We start from the raw sequence: 19,544 nt of genomic DNA on the forward strand, positions 1-19,544 counted from the left end.
TTTCAAGCACGCCCTCCTTGTGGGGAGAGAGCTTTTCTTTTATATTCTGGATTGTGAAGAATATCAGATATGCTGGTATTTCAATGCAACTCCAGTTAAGAGATAGTGGGCTATGATAGCAATTCATTGTAGCTTGTAATAGAGGGTAATGTCACTTTAAGACATGTGATACTTTACAGAGCAGGGATGTATTGAAATAGGCTACCGGTACTTACAGCATTGTATAGCAATCCGGCTTTGTACGTACAGCTGCCTTACTCTGCACTGAATGCACTGTAGTGAGGCTGGTCTCTCATTAAACATAAACTGATCCTCATCTTTAAATACACTGGAAGCTGCAAATTATCTCAAGATCACTTCAGAGGTCTCATCCAGCAGAAGGTGACGCTAGGAGATGATTTAAAGGTGAAAATGACAAGGTTTCCACCCCTCAAACCTTGGCCACTTTTCTGACAACAGTCGGAGAGCTCTGATGTCTTCTTTACTCTGGGAATAGGATTGGTAACGAGAGCGAGAATTTTTTCTTCTTCTTCTTCTTCTTTTTTTTTTTTTAATCCTGATAAAGAAGATTATTGGGAAGCTGTTTTAACATCTCTCATTGTGGTACAGATGGATTTAAATAAGTGTTAGATCTTTCCAATGAACACTAATAGAGAGCTCTGCTCTTGGTTGGATTACTCAGGTAAGGAGCTTCTTTAGGATTTAAGATTCAGCAAGCAGATCGGGAACTCATCTGATAATAACTGGGGGAATTACTGTTGTATTCTTTTATTAACAGGCTGATCTCTTTGCACAAAACAGTGTTGGATAGCAGTTTGCAGCGAGCTGACAAACAAGTGCAGGAACAAATGCCAGTTAGGAAGGTTGGGGCTAGAAGAAAGTTAATTAAAATAAGGTAGTTTGAGGAAGGGTGGAAAAGATGTAGGGAACGAGTAATGAAAACAGGGGGTGAATTTAAAAGTCATTTTTCTCAGTGTGATTGAGATGCCTGAAGAAGGAAAGAGAAGCAATTGGGAGACTGTAGAAGTTTGATTTGCTTCTCGGTTTGGCTAGGATTTGTAAAGTTCAGGTTAAAGAGGAGCATTTAATGCCCAAGATATCTCTATATGTTACCGTCATCTTTCTCTTTTATCTCCCTGTATAAATGCATTAATTTCTGAGGGCACAAGAGTTGTATTGCTTTTCCTACCATCCGAGGGGGTCGAGTCTATGTTGCACTATCACTTGGTGTGAAAACAAAGGAGGAAAAGTCTACTGTATACAAAAGTAAATGGTGGGAAGAGAAACTAATAATACACTGAATTGTGCATCAGACACAGCCAGAGAATAAATAGGTTCATGCTGATGAAAACAGTGTTTTGCAGTTAAATATACACATCAGTTTATTTGGGGCTTTTTAGTCCATCAGAGTTAAGAACACCCCAAAGACCATGCCTCTCTATTAAAATAGCACAAATTATTTTTCTATGCACGTGTTTTATTAACACTTGAGCATCCCTGTTATTTTAACAGTACTAGTACCCCAAGTAAGGAAAAATCCTGCTAAGAGGTCAGTTAGGGGTTTTACATGTGTTCCCTTAATTTTTCCTAAATGCACAAGCTTTCCTATGGAGGAGATTTTTAGCTTTAAAGTCTTTCTTCCTCAGTGAAAATGATGTTCAGCTGATTGGATTACTAGATAGAAGATGGCATCATGTCATTGGCTGAATAAGGAGAGTGCCTGAAGTTTGATTAATTTGGCAATATGAAATGCAGCAGAAGGTGTTGTTAAGGGAACTGGACGATATGTAGCGTAGCTGAGCCTTGCAAATCCTCTGATCCTTGCAGGCATTGAGAAGGATCTGTTCAAGTTGCAGAGTCTAAGGAACACTTAACCAATTAGTACAGTAATAAATATTAGTTGGAAAATATTCACCTCCACAGATAAAAAAATAGGCAAGTATGCCAGCATGGGGAGACAGCAAAAGAAACGCACCATCCCTCTGCAACAACAGTCTCTCTTTAAATTTTGACACAATCTGCCCTGTGAAAAGATCATACCTCCTATCTGTTACATATGAAATTCAATCTGGACTCACTCCAGTCCTTTACAAGCGTGGGTCGAATAAAAGGAAGCTGATTTTATCTGGGGATTAGAACACGATTCTGAGAAACAATTACTTTGTTTAGCAGACAGCCTCGCGATTAAAAATTAATGCTCACGGAAGTCAAAAACAATAATCTGTTACCTACTGGGTAGGTATCAGCTTGGCAGTCTTGGGGATGGAGAGTGTTTTAAAATGCATCTGATACCTGATCATGTTGTTTGACTCTCCGTAATGTGTTTAAAGTAGTTTCGATACTATCTGAAGATCATAGTTTTTGGCTACCATTGTGATTTTTTCCTTCTGCAAGTTAAATGGGAAGAATAGTGTGGGGCTAGTTCCCTGGCTTCTGTTTACACTGGTTTTCTTCTGGTACTTGGATCATTATCACTTAATTTGTCTCACTGAATTATTAAAGTTACCCAGTCTCCCATGCTGACATCTCCTTATCCCAACTGTCCTTTTTGGACGCAACCTTTGTTTTATGAGGATCAGAGCCTGCAAGGTTGGGCACAGAGGGGAGGCAAGAGGTGAAAGAAGGAAACAAGGACATCTCACAAAATGAATGTAAATGCTGTTGTAATCAAAGCTGACTATTGTGTGCTGTGAGGCTATAGATAATAATGCCTGTCTAATATTTCATTTAGAGAATGGCAATGGTCTCTGCAATGTCCTGGGTCCTGTATTTGTGGATAAGTGCCTGTGCAATGCTGCTCTGTCAGGGGTCCCTCCATCACACTTTCCAGCAGCATCACCTGCACAGACCAGGTAGGACTGATCAGCTACAGGATGCTGCCAGATTACAGGCGCTCTGCTCATGCTCTCATGTCTGTCTTGACAAGCGGTTGAATAATCACAAAACCCATTTTGTCATTTAACTATTATGAGCTGTTTGTCTATATATCTCAAAGTGTCTTTCCGTTCAGCCTAATGTGTACCTTGCCTGTCTGGTGTTTGGGAACATGACTCCTTTTGAATATCCTTTTCTAACAACTTCTCAGCAGAGGAGGCTTACCATGGGAAACCTGTTTCAGATAATAATTGAATTTTTCTTTGGCCCACTTGCTTATTTTGTTTTTTCTATATAATAACAGACTACGTTGTCGGTCCCCTGGGAAGAAAGCCCAGTTTTGTGTAAATGTATTGCTATGCCAATCTGGACTGAAAATATTTTGAGACAAATCCTGCTCTGTTATGCCTGTCCATCCTCCCTGAGGTTGGTAGAATGGGCTGGCATTAAATAAGAACTGAATTTGGCTTCAAATGTTTCCTGTTGACCATCAATGAGGTTCAAATGTTTGACCTGAAGTAGACTTCAGGCCTGTGTTTTCACGAGCATGAATGAGTGTAATTAAGGTCAGGATGAGTCCCTTTGTGTTTGTAATGGAAAGTTCAGCTGATTTGTGACTGATGGGATTGACAAAGATTGCAAATAAGTGTTCTCATTGCTTTGTTATTCCTCAAATAGAAATTGATAGAGTTCCTTTTTTCAGCTTTAATTGCTTTTTCTTTGAGGCAGGTATCTCTTGTGAAATGTTTGTGGGAAAGGTGTTATAACATACTTTTATCAAAGAGTTAAAAGTTGAAGGCATCATGGTATCATATACTTAGCTCCTAGGGAAAAGAGTGAAAGTTTTGGAAAGACTGTAAAGATGAAATGTAAAGAATATTAGCATTTAATGAAGCTGGTAGATTAAAAAAAGATTAGAGTAAGGGTAAAATATTCAAAGGCAACGAGTCTTAGGCTCCTAATGCATTTGAAAATTTTATCCTGACTCTTTAGTCAGTCTCATGATGGAAGGTTTTTTCCAACTCTTCTCCCTTCCTGCCCAAAACTGAATTGCATAAAATAAGCATCATGATAGCCTGTGGGGGAATAGATTTAAAAAAAATGTTTTGGAAGACTTATCTAATGAGCAATGATCATGTACTTGTATTAGCCCCTAACTTTAACATGGCAGTTACTAAATGCTGTGTCCCAGATGGAATATTGTTCTTTGGGGATCTACAGAGGGATAAACCAAATGGCCATTAACACCATCACACAACCTCCACTGGCGATCGGAGGCGGTCCACCAGTGAAATAACCAAACAAACAGTTAAAGAGATAGGAAAATGTAATCTCATTTTGCAAAATCAGTTGAAACAAGTGGCATTATGATAAAAAATGAGAGCTGGGCAGATCCAGAGCTTTGCAACATTTGCCTAAGCTTGAAAAATCGCCTCTTTTATGAAGCAGGAACTGCAAGACACTGAATGCATACCAAGTATAGGGGAAATGTGAAAAATGACAAATCTTTCACTCGGAGGTGTGATACAGATAGAGTGAAGGTTTTACAGCTGCCTCATCACCTGCTTAGGAACAGCAGAGCTTTTCCTCTTGCGAGCCTTTCTCAGGCAGCTACTCCGCACCCTACATGAGTAAGATTGATGGTGTTCTGATCCCAGGCAGCCAATTTCAGTCTCTCAAGAAATAATCCACTACATTGACAGATGAGTGGAATTTGATGTGATGTTCACCTCGGATTCAGATTGCTCCACACCTGGAAAGTGCCAGCTAGCAAGGGTCCTTTAGGGGAAACTGTTAGAAATTTTGGACAATTTCTGCTGTCATAACATGGAATCAAGACAATGTTTTTATAAGGCCATGAATTTGCAATCTGCCAACTGAATGCAATACATAAAAAGGGCTGATAACATGTTAACCAGCAAACTGACTGATTTTAATTAGTTCCACTGCAGTCCCTAAGCATTTTCATATTTATAATATTAGGAAAGCATCATTTAATTTTAGGTAGTGTTTAACTAAGATTAAAACATTCAGCCAAATAACAGTAGATTAAATGGGTGAAGATGAACCAATGCATAATATCAGGAACTTAATATTTGTGGATATGAAGTTTTCACTTATTGAGTTGAGGCAAACATGGCTGTTCATCAGTAGTAGGTTTTCCGTTATAGGTGTTGCTGAGCTGCTTAAATGAGAAAGACATTTTGAACAATTAAACTCAGTGGTGAGATTAGTTAGTGTAGGGTAATTAAAGAGACACTTTTCATTAATTGAACCCATGTATGTGCTGTGCCAAAAAAACCAAAAACCCCAACTGAGGTGATTGACTATAATACATTTCAATGCAACTCATTTGGTACATGCTGCAAAATCTGTCTTTAATATTAGAGATAAGCTGATGATGAAACACTGTTAGCTTTCAGTGATTGGTCACTCAGAGATCAACTTATCAGAAGTAGAGTAGGGTTTTTTTTTCCAAAAATTGCTTAAATGCAAGTCTTTTAATGTTTTTCAATAGAATCCTATAGAGTATATGGACCAACACATAAATTTAAATCTTCCTTGGACTGAGAGCATACAGTTCTGTAATTCAGCACTTTTGTAAACTTTAGATGACTTGGTGGAAGGTAAAGACCTGCAAACAAACGACATAAACCATTTTATATGACAGCATTTATGAGTAATTTTAGCTTTATTTTCTGTGAAATGTTGACTGAAGGGCACATACAGGACACGTTATAATGTTATGGAGTGCAACATCGTGCATAGGGTATTTATTGCACATTCATATGAACTATTGTCTCCCTTGTCACATTATCAGTCAGGTTTAAGTGCATATAATTATGTCTTAATAAGGCCTGTTTTGGTGAACTTTTTTCAATGAATTTTGTCAAGCATTTGGGCTTATTTCTTTTCTTCCTTCTAACTAAGACCCAAAGGACAAGGCCTTCATTTGGTACAAACTGGCACTGTACCATAGCAATATAAATCTCTTTAGGCAGTATACATGTTCTTCTACAGTTCTTTATATGACTATTTCATTTTCAGGAAAATGGTATAATACAAAATATGTATTCATAGGAAATAACTCTAGGTGGAACCAATCTACATTCTCTGGGCATTACTTTTTCTATGATTTAATAAGGAACAGTGATAATGGGAACAATAAAAGGCAGTCATTTCAGGCTCTAAAATACATATAGTTGGATGGCTATTGAATTGGCCTGAGGATTAGAGTGGACAGGTTGTGATTTGCAGAGTTAGCCAAGTGCCAGTGATACTTCATTGATCATGTGATTGACAGTATTGACTCACTCCTACAAAAGCAGAGGAAGTAGGCATTGACCTTTGACTTGGCACTATGATATCAGCAAAGCATCATGTAGCCTCAAGGATGCAAAGAAAGAAAATAAATACACTTTTCAGTGCTATGAATTTGGAAAAAAAAATCTGTCATGGTTTTATTACAGACCAACGAATTCTGTTTCACATTCATCAAAAGCCATTGCTGAGTACTGAAACAAAATGGAAAACACACTGGTTACACCTGGAATTCAAAAACTGTGCATAAAATATTGCAAGTTGCTATTACCTAGTATTATACCTTTTTTGCTAAATAATCTGTTAAGCATACAAAATGCCATATTAGTCTACTATTTGGGTTATGGTAAAATATAGAGATATTGGGAAGATAGCAGAAACATATCCCTACTATAACAGTACTGACATTTGCAAACATGTTAATTAAGAAACAATAGACCTATTCAGAGAAGGAAAGATAGTTGTATTAGCGTGAACTGGCTTGGCTTTTATCAGTGGGGTTGTGGTTGGCTTTCTCAAGGCATCGTTCCAAGAAAGTGTATAGTAGTTTTAGTTGTACTTTTTTCTATTGGCAGTGTTTTGTGTATTACAGATGAAAGCAACAGTAATATATCAAGTGATACAGTCATATAAATATCATATATACACCTACTAAGTATTAAGCTTTACAAACTCTCATTTACTATAACTGCAGCTTATGATACACTAATGGAAAATCATCCCAAAAAGCGTTTACTCATAGATAAAAATCATTGTGTCTGGGCTGTCCCATAGAAATGAATACTGAGCAAGAATGTATGAGTTGTGTTTCTTAACAGCATTTTAAAGTGACTTCAGCCTCTCGCTGTGAGGAAGGAATTTCTTAGTTCTAATTTGGCTCTGCTACTGCCTTTTATAACCTTGAGGAAGTTACACAGGCCCAGGTTGTCAGTTTGCGTCTCAATTTTTTGGGTGACCCATGTGAGATATCCCAGTGAAAAAATTGGATGTTAGCCTTTCTTCTTTGATATTCATGGTTGAATGTGCTCATCACTATGGGCATGTCTGCACATGCTTTTATGTGCGCCTAAACTTAATGCGCATTTGCCTAATGTGCATTAAGGCGATTTAAGCATCCATCTACACATGCACACTAAGGTGCATCAACATGGTGAGTGGACCAACATGGGACTAAAGTTAGTCCCAAGTCAGTCAACATACATAACGTTAATGCACCTTAGCGCATCTACACATACATTAAGGCATTTTAGTTATTCACACCTAAATTTGATACCTGCTTTTGCAGGTATCAAATTTAGGTGCAAATAGCATAAAATTGCCATTTTAAGGTGCATTAAGGGCACACTTACGTAGACCTATGCCCTTAATGCACCTTAACAATGGCTAAAGCACCTTAAATCAGCACACATCGACGTGTCCTATGGACCTTTTAATTCACCTCTAATTACATGTAAATAATTTCCAGAATCACTTGCTGCTTCCCATTAAAGTGAATAAACCAGAAAAAAGATGGGACCAGATATCTGATCTTGTGACAGTGGCATAAAGGTAAAGCAAGTGCACCGAAACCAATACATTTACTCGTGGCTTATAGAAGACCAGATTTTGGCTTATTTATTTAGTATAATACAACCACTCAGTGAGTCAGCCATGAATGCCATATGCCTCTGGTATCTTCCAGATTCCACGTTGATAATATGAAGTCATCCAGTACTGAATTAAAAGACAGAGTATAGAAAGCGTCCCCATTTGTATACAAAACAAAGTCACTGCCGTGTGGCAGGATCAGTGCAATGTGACTGGGTAGATGTTATCAGGCATGGCTGAATATTGATTCGTACCCATTGCACTCGCATGATTTATTTGGTCGAAGCAGTGGGCATTGTAGAAACGTATAGCAACCCATTGTTTAAAAACAAATCTACAGAGTCCTGCCTTCAAGGTTGAGTTAGGTTAGGCTTAAAAAGGGCTCTTATTAAAGAGGAAAGACTATGTTTCCCTTTTCAGAACCAACAAGACATCTCCCAATTTTGGGGGGTTTTGTGATCTAATTGGTAGTTACCAGATTTTGGAAAACCCGTTCTCTGCTTTCATAATAGTTCAGGTTCATGTTAGAAAATTGGCAACCCTGGTGCAGCAATAACTACATTTTGGACCTTCTGCTTCTCCTCCTTTCTGAAGCTAGTCGTTGCCAATTCTCCCTGGCCTTTCCACTTACCGCAATGACACAGAGCATGTCAAGTGCTCCTGTACCTCTATTGTATGGCTTATGAAAGAAGTGCACAGATTTAGTTCCTATGCCCAAAGAAACACAATTGCTTCTTTATTCTGGGTTCACAGGGCTGCAGAAAGGACGGAGGGAGGAAATGAGAGAGTGGGATCAGAGTTGCTCTAGGTATCAGCCCATAGAGCTGGTTTATCATGTGAAGGTAGGGAGCTGTATCCGCAAAGGAAGGATGGTATGGACATGTAACCCCAGCTACCCAGGACTTCCAGGAATGCCTCCCCTTTGGGTTCAACAACTCTGCACTGTCCTTCACATGATAAATCAGCGCTATGGGCTGATACCTACAGCGACTCGGACGCACTGAACATGGGGTTGTCTAGCACCTTTGGCCATGTGAAAGGATCAGCTTTCCTCCTGGATGTAAGCTGATGTGTTCTCAAGACTGCAAGATCTTCATTTTGGGGTCTTCTCAGTGGGGAAAGTCTTCATTTTGTTGCTTTCTAACCTATCAACCTTCTGAAATTTCAACCCCTTGAAAACCCTCAGTCCTCACATTTTCATTATCTGGACAGACCACAAGCTTGCTGGTTTGTTTGTTTTTTACTTGAAAAGCAACTTTTTTCTTCGAATTGATAGTTTGTCTTTGTATGAAGCTGTTAAGGCAAGCATGAGAAAATACTTTGCTTGTTGGAGAACCTCTACAAACTTAATTTTTTTAACTCACATTTACTACCTGGGAGTCCTTGGGGTTAACAGACATTTCTAATGCCTCATTCATGCTACCGACTGGGAAAAATGGTGATGGCTTCTAGAACTAGATGAGCTGTTTTCGGGTTGAAGTTCTGATGCAACCCCATGGGTTGAGCTCTTGAGATGAAGACCAGTAATCTCTTGCCTTGTGCCTTTAAGTCAGTGGCAAAAGATAAAACTATTTCCTCTTTGATGGTGTTCAGCTTTATGTGCTGCTTGCACACTGTAAATTTTCAATTTATTAGTTTATGTTGTGGTAGCACCCAGGGGCCAACCAGCTTGGAGCTGCACTGAACCACGTTGTCTAATAATAACCGATAACCCCTGCCCCAAAGTACTTATTGTCCAAAGGACAAGACATAACAGGTGGATAAAACTAACAATAATGCTGGAAGAAGGCTAAGGATATTGAGGTAACAACAATAATGGGATATGTGCCATTCCCAGCCAGTCAGGACCTGTAATCGAAACTCACCACCTGCTGAGCTGTTTTCATATTCCAGTTTTTTTAGTATTTTTTTTTTTTTTTTTACACACTGGCCCATATGACACAAAATTGCATCTGCAACCGTGTCTTCTTATGCAGTCATTTCTTCTATGATAGCCACTTAAAACAGTCTGTTTTCTAAAGGGGATTTTATGGCTCTTAGAGATTGAAAGGAGACAGATACATCATTTAAGAGTGCCTCTTTTCAGAAGGTCTAAAAATCAATGGGACTGCTGCAACAATATATCTTTTAATGGATATTAAAAGGTTCTTTTTCACCCTAGTGAAATTGGTTGTCAAAGGTAATTAACACACTCGTAAGTGCTAGCCCGGACACTCCCTCATCAAATTTACCTCCGGTAAAAATTTCTGTTGCGGGTCAATTCAGGAAGGGCTCTGATGCTTTACCACCGTATATAGCACAGCTGTTTAAACCTTGTTGATTTAAACAGAGGTTATTATAAATGTAAAAGATTCTTGTTTTTTGCAGTTGGAGAAGTTTAGGAACATGCTTTGGCCAGAATGCTGGAGCTTTATCTTTATCCACCTCATGTAGGCTCAGTCTCCTGCTCTTGCATATAAGGTGGAAGGCAAGGTATTACGAGGGAGTGACTTACGTTTGGGAGAGGGCACAGGGGGCATAAAGAATGAATGTGGGCACATGACACACTTACACTGGTGTAATTTGGCTTTGCCTAGGTGTTACAAGGTGCATCTACACATGTGCTTTACTGCCAAGTTGACCAATTAGCTCCGCAGTAAAGCGTCACCATCTACATGTGCTCCCATATTAGGGCTCAGTAAATGAATTAACTCCACCATAGGAGAGTACTGTCTGGGATAAGTACTATCCTATGGCAGGGGAATTTACAGTGCCTCAACACATGGGTAGACGGTGGCCAGGACTGGCTGGGGCACAAGAGTGCTACAGTGCAGGGACTGCCTGCTGACTATTGGTCTGTAGCACCCTTGTGCCCTTGTGCCCCAGCCAGTCCCTTTGCCACCTAACACCACAACCCGGAGCCCGGGGCTGACCCCCCACCCTGAGCCTGCTGCTGGCCCAGGGCTCCTCTGCCCTGGCTCTAACTGCTCAAGTCTTGTGTATACGCCGTGCCCAGGACCTGCTGACTCCTGTGTGAAGTGTGCTGGGGTTTATTGCTCCATGCTAATTGCCATCCTAAACTGGGGTAAATCAGCCTACTCCAGGGTAAAGTTAGCCCCTGAAAATTCAGGAAGAACTACCCACTGGAATAAGTTGTACTAGTATAGACGTTGCGTGACTGTGCCCAGGGCTATAGTGCATTGAAACCAGGAGCAGGCATTTGCTCAGTACACACAGGTCCTTACCAATGCCCCCAGCCCACCACCTAGTAATTAGCTGCTGTAATAGTGCATGCAGAAGTAGCTGCCTGTAGCATGCTCTGTTACAGCAGCTAATCTGGACTGCTGACTGTCTGCTTTGGATTCCATAATAACTTCCATTGCTATTCAAATTGATATATGTTCCAGTGACATACCTGAGCTGTTTAACCGCCTGATACAAATCATGGGATAGGAGGTGCTACAAAACAGCTCTGACTTTGCCTCCGTCTTGTCAGCAGCTTGCCAGAGGCTGTTTGGGGAGATCCCGTTCTTTGTGCTTAGCACATCTGTGCTGCAGGTGTGGGGAAGCCATAACCGGTCACGCTGCTGAACGCAGTGCTTTTGTTATTTACCGTCCGGGACAAGGATGTAAACGGAGGGGGAGTAGGTGCCCCACAGGGCACTGAGCACCTGCTGTTTCATAGGCATGATTGTTTCCCAAGATCAACCCTTCCCTATATGTCGCATTGAAGCAGAACTCCAAGGGGCCAGGAGAAGAGCGGTGAAAGAACAACAGTGACTGCTCCACATGCCGCTTCCTTGCACAGGATTGGCATGTAAATCCCTGTGCACTGACCGTGCTCTGTCTTCATCCCTTGGCATGCCTGCGTTGACTCTCCTCTGCGCTCAGCTGAAAGCAACCAGAGATCCTTGTTTTCATCACTGCACATTGCATATGTCTGCGCGCTGCCCAGAAGCCGTTCTGGGGACGTGCCGAGCAAAACCTGCCTGCCCACTGCTAGTGCTTTGCCTCGCATCGCTCTTCAGCAGCATTGAGGATCAAATCCCTGGTGGCCCTCTTCTCTTCCCACCATCATGTGTCAAGCCTTGGTCTCTGTGAGTGCAGCCCTGGGGCCTATATGTGAGTCATGAAGGGACCTTTCAGTACGCTGCTCTACTTGTAACACGCTGTCACAGGATAACAAGACTGAGAATCGGTACTACGGTGGTGAAGCCCCAAGGGGAATCTGACACCTACAAATATATGCCCCAAAGGCAGTAGACATGGTGTCTGCATTGAAGTGTTTCTGCTGATAACATCAGAAAACAGCCTTTAATTATTAGCCTATTTAAGTGCAAGAGAGGTTTGTTTTTTAAAAAGCAGTATCAAATACATCTTTTAAGATACAAGCGATTTCCACCCCCCCGCCCTTATCTTCATATTGTTTGATTCTTCCCCCGTCTATAATCTTTGCATTTCCTCTTGCATGTTTTCCTTTCCTCTCTGTTGTGAAACCATCCTTTGCTACAAGCAAGATTTATTCTCCTTGTGGGATTTGGCATTTTCTACAGCCTTCAAATGCTCTGAACAGAGCTGTTCTCTCCAGCTACACTTGTTTCAGCCTGGAATGGTCCTGGAGCCTCCTCCTCATTGTGCCTTAGGCAGGTACCATGAGGGCTGCAGCACAGCTTGAGACTAAATTTATTAGTCTCACTCAAGGATGCACAATGGGAATTGTGGTGTAAATTAAAGTGAATGAAGTTACAAAGTAGCACATGTAAATTTGTGACTCATACTCCTGTGCTCCGCTTTGAAGATTATTTTCTGACATCTCTCTGTCTCTTCCCTCTTCTCATTTGCTTTGGTTGGCTTAAAAAAAACACAACCTAATCCTGCTTCTGTCGACATTGGTAGATTGCCCTTTGATTGCACTGGGTGCAAGATGAAGCCTTAGGTTATTGGGTTGGCATAATCATTACCAATCGCACGTTCATATTGTGCTTTTCAGCTGCCGTTATTCCATGGAAGAGTAGTTCTGTTTTGATGAAAGCAGCTGGGTTACTGGAGAGCACACCATCTGCAGAAAGGCAAGGGCCCAATAGTGCCAACCCTAATGATCACGCGCTTCATCCCATGCAAAGCCACGGGATGACCCACGTGAATAATATCAACATGTACGAGGTAGGATGTAGGGCATCTGGCCTTAAATATTGATCATTATAAAGATCCAGAGCACCTGCATATTTCATTGAGTCTCTGGTTTGGGGCTACTTGGATCCCTTCTGCTACAGTGCCTCATTGATATGCCTTGCACTTGGACTCTGAATTGTGTGTGGGGCTTTGGGTAATGAAGACTATTGTATACAAAGTGCACTTGTTTTTTTAAAATACCGAGGGCCAGGGTTTCTTACCTGCTCTGTCATTGAGTTCCCATTGAGATCCATGTCTGATAAGTTTTTTGAAAGCTTTTTCTTAATGGTAAGTGCTTGCATGCTCAAAATGCGTATGTGCCTATAACAAACTCAGTCTCTCTCTATGCTCCTGGCTACATGTTACATATGTTACACAATTCACCGGTTAATCACCAATAACAGTAGATCATGCAAATTATTATCACAGAATAAAATGGCTCTTCAGCTATAAAAAGAGCAAACCAGCTACAAAGTTTGTGCTTGAAAATGTGTAACAAACTCCATAGCTGGTTTCTATCTAGCTTTATTTTGAACGTGTACCAGGGCCCAAAGTGAGTGCTTCAAAATGTGTAACAGCTCTGTGACTGGTTTCTATCCAACATTCATTCGAATGTGTAGCAGGGCCCTAAATAAATAATATATTCTACAGCTGGAAAACAAAATAATTGAAAAATCAGTGTATCCCTGACTGATAGCACTGGTCGTAACCCAGGTCAAAGTGTGGGTTCCCATTGGATTCATGTTTTTGCTTTTATGTAAATCTACATGATAGAAAAATAAGAAGAAGTAATTATCTGGGAAACAATATCCAACAGTGAATGAACTAAATACAATGGGAGATAATTTTTGCTGGCGTAACAATGTTTAAGTCAATAAATTATGTGAATAGAGAATTTGGCCTTAAATATTTAAAATGCCTGTAGCAAACCCATTGATTAGAAAGCGGGAAATGCGGTGTTACAATTTTCTAAAATCTAAACAATGTTAGCAGCCAACAGATCAGCTTAAGTGAGGCCAAGAACCTCAGTAAAATAGCTGCACACTCTTTGATAAAACTTTATTATCTTTTTTTAGTGTCCTCATTAATGCTCTTCAGAAATGCAGTAAAGTATTTCTGGCAAGCAAAGCTTCAGTGTAATTTTACTGTTTTGTAAAGGATTTATTAATTATAATCTTTTCTTGCAGATTCTATTTATATTTGATCATGACATTAATTGGTTGCCAAAACAAACTAGAGTTAATTGTGTTTAATTAAGTTGTTGGGAGTAAGTAAGGATAGTTTATTTGGCAAAATAAGTTGCAGTGATTTATTTGTTTATTTTTAAAAGAATATGCCCGAATGAAAGGAATTTATTCTTTTCTAGTAAATATTGTGTAGAGTGGACCGGTGGAAAAAAGATTTGGTGGATGGGAGGAATGTGGCTTCCTTCTGTTAAAGGGAATGGAGGATAGTCCAATGGAATAAGCATTCTTACAATAGAGTCTTACATGAAAAGGACCTCGGGGTGACAGTGGACAAGAAGCTGGATATGAACCAGCCATGTGCCCTTGTTGCCAAGAAGGCTAAGGGCATCCTGGGCTGCACTGGTAGGAGCGTTGGCAGCAGATGGAGGGCAGTGATTCTGCCCCTCTATTCAGCACTGGTGATGGCCACATCTGGAGTCCCGTGTCCAGTTTTGGGCCCCCCACTACAGAAAGGATTTGGACAAATTGGAGAGGGTCCAGTGGAGGGCAATGAAAATGGATCGGGGGTTGGGGGACATGACTGGTGAGGAGAGGCTGAGGGAACTGGGCTGATTGAGTCTGGAGAAGAGACGACTCAGGGGGATTGAATAGCAGTCTTCAAGTCCCTGCAGGGGGGTTGCAAGGAGGATGGAGCTGGGCTGGTCTCAGTGGGAGCAGACAACAGAACAAGGAGCAATGGGCTCAAGTTGCAGTGAGGGAAGTTAGATGAGATTAGGAAAATCCTTCTCATGAGGAGGGCAGTAGAGCACTGGAACAGGTTACCTAGAGAGGTGGTGAACTCTCCATCCTTGGAGGTTTTTAAGATGCAGCTTGGCAAAGCCTTGGCTGGGATGATGTAGTTGGGGCTGGTCCTGCTTTGAGCAGGGGGTTGGATTAGACGTGACCTCCTGAGGTCCTTCCAACCTGAATTTTTATGATTCTGTGAATCCCTAATAGCCTGATTCTGAATTTAAGAAAAAATCTTGAGAGTTGTACATTCAGTAGAATTACTCTGGATTGGGCAATGATGAAAAGCTTAGGTCCATTGTCTAATAAGATAATGTCTGTAGAATAAAGAGGCCAAAATACAACTACAAAAAAATTTAGGGTCAAACTGTCAGCTGATGTAAATCTGCCTAATTCTTTTGGCTTCAGTGGATCTAGGCTGCTTTATATCAGCTGAAGGTTTCATGAGGGTGAATTCTAGTAAAATGTGGCTTAAAGTATGAATAAATAGAACTGCTTTTTCATAAAGCATCTAAAAATCAAACTGCTTCTCCATTCAGAAGCTTGTGAACACTACTAATACATTTTGAGTATTGATTCTAGAATCAGAATGGAGTGGAAAATTCTATAAAAGGTCTTAGCGCCTTTTGGAAGAATTGATTTCATAAGGTGTAACTTGATGTGTTTATTTAGAAAGTAAAAGAAAAAACTTGCAACTTGATATGCTTTGCTTGGGAGCTCTTTGTTCCTTTTTTGTTGACCCTTTCAATATTCCTAGCAGTGCAGGATTGCTTTGATTATCCTAAGCAACAACCTAAAGCCACTGATGTAGACTTTACAGTTTCAAAGGGACAACTATCTAGTAACACATACTCAAATACATCAGCAGCTGCATCCTTCCCAAGAGAAATGTAGGCAGCCTAAAGTAGGTTGCCTGTCAAGATGTCCTTGTGTGGTCACCATTTCAGTTCATCTCAGGACTAACTCGCTCACAACATATATCCATATCTTTCATATCAAATAGAAGATATCATATGCTATGAGCCAGGCAGTTTCTGGCTCCCTTTTCTGATTGGTAGTATCAGTTTTTCTGCAGTTTTCTCCAGTAGGTTGCATTACCTGGTGGGGTCTCGGCTGGAGGTAGGAAGCACTGCTGTGCATTAAAATGAACAATAACAAGGGGATAGGAGGTGATGGAAGTCTTCCAAAAGGTTTGTTTCTGGTTTGATTTTAGGTCTAAGGTACAGGGTAAGCATCTTGTTGGGAATTACTCTCTGCAAACTATTCCCCGCATCTGTGATGTAGTAATCATATAGTTGTATCCTATGGTTTAGAGTGTGGTCTGTTTTCCCAGCCTAAGTACAGACAGTCAAAAATCCTGAGGCTGAATTGATTCAATCTTTGAAGGTTAGTTTAAGCTGCTTAGATTGAACCAATAAGTGAACAGACGTTCAATTTGATTCCGGAAACACACGCCTGCAGTGGCCCAGGCCAGAAGCTAGGGGGCACTAGAGCACACCTCCCTGCTGGGGTGGAGCAGAGAGTTTGGGCTAAGAGTAGCCCGCTCACCCTATGAAGTGGGATTTGCGGGGAAAGTGCAAAGCATCCTGGGATGCTGGGGAACTGTGAGTTAACATAAATCTGGAGGGGATCTGGGACAGAAGTTCAATAAACTGATTTAACCTAAATCAGTTAATTCTGATACTACATCCATCCAGGTTTATCTTTTCCCGATTTTGGCCATTTTGAAAGCTGTTTATGCGCACTGCACTTCTGTTGTGTTACAGGTTAGAACCAGTCTCCGATCACTTACAGCGGTTTACGTGTCATTTCTGTCTTTAGCCCTGGAAATTGGCTTTCCGTGGTTGCAAATCCAGTACTTTCTCGACTAAGACAGCCAGCTAGGTATTGTTTGCCTTAACTTTTATATTGTTTTTCTTTTCTCAATAAATAGATGATCCCTCTTGTTTTCTTTTAGTTTTTCTTGTTATTTCTATTATCCCTTTCTAGTTGGCAGGCGGGGAAATCAGTTATGGATCAAATGAAACCATTTGTCATGGATTAATGCATATAAATGCCTTGATGACAGCAGGAGACAAAGGCATGTAAGAGTCTGAATGCTGACTTTGGGAGAAAAAAATTAATGAAGCCAGAAAACCAGTGATAGTATAGAGCATTGTAATTTTAGGCTCTAAATGATTGTACTGAAACCCTCAGAGTAAGGTAATAGTGTTTTCTATTCTATTTAATTAATCCTTATCCTAATGCATAGTGACCTCTGCTGAGCGGGGAAAGGTATTTTTGGATGCTTCAGGCTTCTCATCTCTATCATATGACAAGATTTTCTTCTTTATTAGTACCAAGATGTGCATATGAGCAGAAGAAAGTCTTCATTAGCTAGGAAGGAGGATGTGAAGAGGAACTAAGAACAAAGAGGCCCATTTAACTCCACCAGTCCTTCACCAGACCTGTCCCAGATGGTCACTGTCATTAATTGTGAATTGTTATGGGCCAGGATGTGTAACTGCTACATTTGGAGGTGACAAGATATTTCCATCAGGCTCTTGTTCTTAAATGTTTTACCTTTTCACCTTCCTCAGTGGAGGACAAGATCATAATTACTTAGCCAGGATTTGATATACTTGGCAATAACCTGAACTGAAATGTTTGACTGTAATCATTGGATTTTCCACCATGTGCCTTACCCCTGTGCTGATGTTAGCTTAATTATTAGCCTCTGTGTTGACTCTTCCCAGACTTTTGTGGTGCACAGCGGACTGGTTTCTCTGGCTGAAAGATGGGGTTGGCGTATCAGGTAATAGTTGTAGAGTTAAGCATTGTAAAGTTGTTCTGACCAAGACAGGGTTATTTTGACAATGAGCTTCCTGCCAGGACAGTCAGAAGTAGCTCAGTTGTCTCTGCTCTCTCCTGTGTAGATACTGGTATGCGAGCAGGCACAGTATTATGCTGTGCAGACATACTCATAGGGCCTGCTCCCATTGGAGAGGGTGGTGCTTGCTGCTGTAGTTGGTGGTAGGAGCAGAATGAGATGATAGCTGTCTGGAGAATAAAATTTCCATCCCTTGGAAAATTCTGCCTTGATGATATTTAGTTTTTATCTCAAATGGAGAAAACAATGCAAAAGTATCAAAACGGCAGGTGAAAAAATAGTTCCCCAAATTTTTCATTTGGAAAAATGAACAGGAAACATTTTAACATATTTATCACAATATGTTGATAAAATGGAGAAATGATTTTGGTGGTTGTTGTTTCAAAATATGGATCCAAAATGAAAAGAATTTTTTTTTCTTCAAAAAAAATGAAAAATTTAACCAAAATCAACTTTTTCCCCACCAAACTTTGATTTTGAAAACAAATTTATTCTGGCTTCATTGGGAATTTTGCACTGATCTCATATACTTCTGCTGCTCCCCCATACCCCCAAAACTCTCAACTTTGATCCTTCAGTGAAGTCATAAAGCTGTACGTGTGACCTCATTCTGTTGCCATAGATACAAGAGTGTTGTGTGGGTGTCCAAGTCAGGTGCACTGGTCAGATTGGAGGAAGCAGGGCAGGGAAGCAGCAAGCCTGTGTTTCCCTGGGACTATTTCTGAAAATGAAGTACGACCCAAGTGCAAGGTAAGTGGGTTAGTGCTTCTGATGTGAAATGGCTTCAAGGTTCTTTTACAAAAATAGTTCCTCACATTTTAAGTTTCGATTTGAATTTCCTTTGGATGGACTGCCATGGCGAAGTGTTTGTGTCTGACCAATGTGGTATCACGAGATCCCCTTGTGCTGGTTGTGGGGGCAGCGGTGTAGGGGTGGTGGCTCATATCGTGAATGTCACCACTGAGTCGCATCCTGGGCCAAATTGCATCTCCTCAAGGTCCCCCCAGGAGGCACACATTATTGTGGCAACATTGTTTGTATGACTTTACCCTTGAAGAATCTGGGCTCTCCTTTAGGCTAACCAGAAAACATTTCCATTTTGTGGAAAAAATGGAAATTTCAGAATTTTGGGGCAGGGGTTCCTTGTTTGCTTTTTTAACCAGTGCAAAATTAACTGGGGATCTTTTAAATATTTTTGGTGTGAAAAAACAAAGGAAGAGTGAGAGGTTTGCAGTTTCACAAACCCCCCTGATCAGGGCTCTCCTTTAGTGTTTGGCGGGCACAGGTTTGTATCCCAGCTCTGCACGATTTGTTTGTTGTAAGCACTTGAAACTAGATCTCTCCCATCGCAGCAGAGCGTGTGGACCAAAGCAGCGCTGTGCTCCCTCCTCACGAATTGGCATTTTCCAATAAAAAAAACAAGTTGCTGCTCTATTCAGGTACCTTTGCTAATTATTTTTTTCAATCAGAAGGAGTTACACTACTGATGACAGTAAGCAGAGGTTGGCTAAGTAGGGCCACCAACCCCAGGTGCCCACTTGGAGGGGGCATTAGAAAGGCAACCAGCAGCACTGCCAGCTCAGCCACCATCACTGCTGCATCTGGCCCTCGCCTCTGCCGCCACCCAGACCCTGGTAGTTATACCTGTTGGTGATAGGCAGACAAAACTGAGGAAGAGGAGGTGGTTCAGGACCTTTAGACACTAATCCCTGCCCTTGAATATGTCTTTGTAGTCTAATATGTAGGCGGGTTTAGGGAGGCAACATCCC

At 40.9% G+C, this 19,544-nt stretch overlaps 1 protein-coding gene across 1 annotated transcript in view; it reads left to right on the top strand.

The window, feature by feature from the left end:
* The first annotated feature begins 238 nt into the window (after positions 1-238).
* The window catches only part of TAFA1 (TAFA chemokine like family member 1), a 304,009-nt gene continuing 284,703 nt past the window's right edge, over positions 239-19,544 (top strand). Inside the window, exons 1-2 of the mRNA XM_059715731.1 lie at positions 239-682; positions 2,732-2,852. Coding sequence (XP_059571714.1) covers positions 2,735-2,852 — 118 coding nt within the window. The 5' untranslated portion in view covers positions 239-682; positions 2,732-2,734. The remainder of the gene's footprint in view (positions 683-2,731; positions 2,853-19,544) is intronic.

This window comes from Alligator mississippiensis, chromosome 12, assembly GCF_030867095.1.
Source record: "Alligator mississippiensis isolate rAllMis1 chromosome 12, rAllMis1, whole genome shotgun sequence".
Taxonomy (NCBI): domain Eukaryota; kingdom Metazoa; phylum Chordata; order Crocodylia; family Alligatoridae; genus Alligator; species Alligator mississippiensis.